Consider the following 4,450-nt stretch of genomic DNA (forward strand, 5'->3'; position numbering starts at 1 on the left):
AAAAAAAAAAAAAAAAAAAAAAAAAAAAAAAAAGCCCTTCCTGAATGCAATTATTAAACAATTCCACTTGACCCAAACTTCAAAAATAAGTCTAGAGTTCTAGAATATAAAATATTTTGATTTCAAACATAGTTGAGGGAACGTAACTTTTGAACAGAAAACATCAGGTTAAAGTTGCCTCAAACTTACGAAAGCACTGATGTGTAGCCACAGTAACAAGCAGCCAACCTGAACCAGTTTTTATTTAAAATTTAAAAAAAAATTTTCGTTTTCAAAGTTTCTGAAATGATTTATTTTATTTTAATTTATCGATATACAGTGTAGTTAATTTTCGTGTCCCTTAACCAATTCCTCTTTCCTCCCTTCTTCCCCCCGCCCCCCCATCAACATTTTAAATCTGTTCAAAGTCCAGTGAGCGGCCTCACCAACCAGTCCTGGACCCTGCACATGCGCATTGAGGACCCATGNCCCACATACAGACCGGTTCCCACTCACTGGCTGAGTGAGGTGCGGGAGCAGCACCGAGGGTCGTGATCCGTTGCCGGACACGAAAAAAGACAAAAAAACCGAAAAAACAAAAAAAGCCAATGTTTTGTAACAATTCTACTGTTCTAAAGAATGCTTTTTGTAAAATTCCAAATCTTTGCTATATTAACTCAGTTATTCAAAAAAGTCATGAAGTACAAACTATATACGGAGAAATGTATAGTCCCTGCTTCAAAAAACAGGCAAATATACAATCATGATATAATGTGATATATGAGTTAATAAATGAAATATTATATCTACGTGCAAGGAAGCCTTTACAGAAGAGGTAAAATATGAAAGAGGAGTTCACCATGCAAAAAAGTAGGAGAAAGCCATTCTATTTAGACCATGGAATGTGAGCTCAGAGATGAGGCACGTGGAGTATGTGTGTTTCCTAAAACTCAAAGGAAAAGTTAAAATACATGGAAGGAAGTGCTGAGAGACGAGTGCTACACTAAACTTGAATGCTTCAGTGACAGGAGCTCACTGCCTACAAGCAACGACTCTAAGACATAGGAGGGATGTATAGATTTGTGCTACCTTTTTGGTTTTGTTTCTAAATTTAATTGTCATTTAAATGAAGTTTTGAAAATAGCATTTGAGGGCCGGCCCGGTGGCGCACTGCTACAGTGTGCCGCTTGGGAGCATCGCGGCGCTCCCGCCGAGCTTTAGACCATGGAATGTGAGCTCAGAGATGAGGCACATGGAGTATGTGTGTTTCCTAGAAACTCGAAGGAAAAGTTAAAATACACAGAAGCAAGCGCTGAGAGACGAGTGCTACACTAAACTTGAATGCTGCAGTAACAGGAGCTCACTGCCTACAAGCAACGACTCTAAGACATAGGAGGGATGTATAGATTTGTGCTACCTTTTTGGTTTTGTTTCTAAATATAATTGTCATTTAAATGAAGTTTTGAAAATAGCATTTGAGATACATCACATGAAAGAAGAAATCAGGGAACTATCTTGGGGAGAGAGGAAACTTACTTCCAAAATACCCACCTGTTATGTACAGTTCAAAAATAGCACTATTCTGATTAGTTATGATTTGGTTTGAAAATAAAATCATTTGGTAACCTTTGTGTACTTTTAGCCTGGTATCAAATCCTAAGGTAAAAAGCTGGATTTACTGGTAGAAAACTGTATATACCTTTTTATGGAGTACACACATGCATAAGATATCACTATCATATACCTACAAAAATTTACAAAGAGCCTGAAATTTCTCACTGGAGATTAAGATGTTAGGATTTGAGCAAGAGTGGCTAAAAGTAACAACAACAAAATTAACAGTTATTTACAAAAACTATGTGTATAGTTTTTATGTATATAGTTCCAATTAAGACTAAGCACCTAAAAAAAAAAAAAACAAAAAAAAAAAACACCTCTTCCTAAATGCAGTTATTAAACAATTCCTCTTGACCCAAACTTCAAAAATAAGTCTACAGTTCTAGAATATAAAATATTTTTATTTCAAACATAGTTGAGGGAACGTAACTTTTAAACAGAAACCCTCAGGTTAAAGTAGCCTCAAACTTAACGAAAGCACTGATGTGTAGCCACAGTAACAAGCAGCCAACCTGAACCAGTTTTTATTTAAAATTAAAAAAAAAAATTTCGTTTTCAAAGTTACTGAAATGATTTATTTTATTTTAATTTATCGATATACAGTGTAGTTAATTTTCGTGTCCCTTAACCAATTTCTCTTTCCTCCCTTCCTTTCCTCCCTCCTCCTAGCAACATTTTATTTTATTTATTTATTTATTTTTGTGACGGGTAAGGGGATTGCAACCCTTGGCCTGGTGTCGCCCCCTCCGCGGTCAGCCCGTGAGCGCACCGGCCATCCCTATATAGGATCCGAACCCTTTTTTTGGTCTTTTTTTGTTTGTCTGTTTTTCTATCAACATTTTAAATCTATTCAATGTCCAGTGAGCGGCCTCACCAACCAGTCCTTGACCCTGCACATGCGCAGTGAAGATCCATGGGCACCCGGGTTCTCTGCGCATGCGCAGTAGCGCCCCTTCTGAGGTGCGCGTGCGAACTTGTGTTTAATCCCGTTGCTTGGTTACCTTTCTAAACCGTTTCTGCTTCCAGTTGGACTGTTGTGGCAGGAGGGTTGGTCCACCTGTGATAGTGATAATATTGGGCTCCAGAGGCAGAGAATAGCCTAGCGGGAGGAGAGGTGTCTCCGAAGCCCATGGCCTCTATAATGAGCAAGCTTTTTGGCTTCTTTAGTAAGAAGGGCGAGTTGTCCTCCAGCTTGTCCACCAGAGTGAGTGACAACACGGTGGCAGGCATCTGGCGTGAGAGAGAGACAAGCGCCAGCTCTCAGCCCGGGTATCACATCCGAGACAGAGAGCTGCGAAAGATCCACAGAGCTGCCAGCGTGGGTGACGTGGCAGAAGTGGAGAAGATCCTCCGGCGCCAAAAAAGCAGCTTGAATAAGAGAGACAAGAGGAAAAGGTAATAGGGAGTCGGGTAGAGGGGCCCGCGGGGAGGAGGCCGGGCGGATGTGAGAGAAGCCTGCACCTTCCCGGGCTCAGCCTCTCTCCTGTCATCCAGGATGCTGGGCTTTCTACTCTTGGTGCACAGTTATTTCTTTTTTGTATCTGTGATTTCTACAGTGAACAAGTGTAAAAGTTCTAGTACAAAATTATTATTAATGAAATAATCCTTGAGTAGGAACATGAATCTTGCACAGATCAATATAGTTTCTCCTTTTCCATTCATTTTTTTTTGTGTGTGTGTGTGTGGATTAGCATTTTCTGCCAACTTTTAGCGTTGTCAGAAGGGAATCTTTTTATGTGTGCGTGTAGATTATATTATGTGTACATTTAGTTACATACATGTCTTTTTATTATGTATAGATTTGTCACGTATGCAGACAACTATAGGTTAATCTTTCCATTTTACTTGTATTATGAAAATTAAAAATGGCAAATAATAAATGATTATTACTTTTTCAAAAGTATTGCTTTATTTTATGGAAGTTTTCCATAAAAATGTTGAACTCCCCAACAATATTTATCCATTTATTAATCCATTTATTCATCAACCATAACCTGGATACGTATTATGTGGCAGACATATTCTAAGATCTCTCAGAATCCTTCCATCCCTAAAGACTTCATGTATATCTGCCCAGTCTGAGCAAGTTGAGATTAAAATTGAAGTATTAGACAATAGAAGCCTTTCTGAAGGAAGGAAATTGTAAAAGATAACATTAAACTGTCTTTATGAAAATTTATAGCACTATTAAATGCTAATATTAATCACTGGAAATATCTGATTTGCATACATTCTATAAGTCTAAATATTGAAGAAGATGAGCTATACCTATTCATTTGAATCTTGAGTTTTCTTTGGCTTAAAATTTCATGAAAGTAAAAGTAAGAATTACTTTGTTTGGCTTAAAATTTCATGAAAGTTTGAATCTTGAGTTTTCTTTGGCTTAAAATTTCATGAAAGTAAAAGTAAGAATTACTTTGTTTTCAATTTTTTGTTGTTATTGCATTTAATTCAGTGCCTAGAACATGCTTATCAATATCACTAACTGAAACTACTATTACTACTATTATTACCATTATTACTAATATTATTGTTTTAAGCCTTTACGTAGCTCTTACTTATCTGACCCCTAGGTGACTTTGGATTACAATATATTATATCAGACTCGGGAAGAAATGGAGAATTCTTTTCTTAGTTCCGATGAGGAACCTCAGTATAATTTGTTGTCCATCAAAGGACTTAAATTAGCACCTTTTACTGTGTAATACCCCAGTGGGACACAAAGGCTTCCTTTTTGTCCCTTCCATTTAGTCTTGGAGGTGATTTACAGATTAGTACCCAACATGTTTATGTCTGTTAATACCTAAAATGAAGGTATTAAGTCTACACAGACCAGCATGGCATTCAATTGGTA

At 37.4% G+C, this 4,450-nt stretch overlaps 1 protein-coding gene across 1 annotated transcript in view; it reads left to right on the forward strand.

Moving 5' to 3' along the window:
• Positions 1–2,725: 2,725 nt before the first annotated feature.
• LOC103610357 (ankyrin repeat domain-containing protein 7-like) overlaps positions 2,726–4,450 on the forward strand; it is a gene marked incomplete at its 3' end in the record, with an annotated part of 8,799 nt that continues 7,074 nt past the window's right edge. Inside the window, exon 1 of the mRNA XM_008594542.1 lies at positions 2,726–2,991. Coding sequence (XP_008592764.1) covers positions 2,726–2,991 — 266 coding nt within the window. The remainder of the gene's footprint in view (positions 2,992–4,450) is intronic.

The sequence above is a fragment of the Galeopterus variegatus genome, unplaced genomic scaffold, assembly GCF_000696425.1.
Source record: "Galeopterus variegatus unplaced genomic scaffold, G_variegatus-3.0.2 Scaffold10994, whole genome shotgun sequence".
NCBI classification, from domain to species: domain Eukaryota; kingdom Metazoa; phylum Chordata; class Mammalia; order Dermoptera; family Cynocephalidae; genus Galeopterus; species Galeopterus variegatus.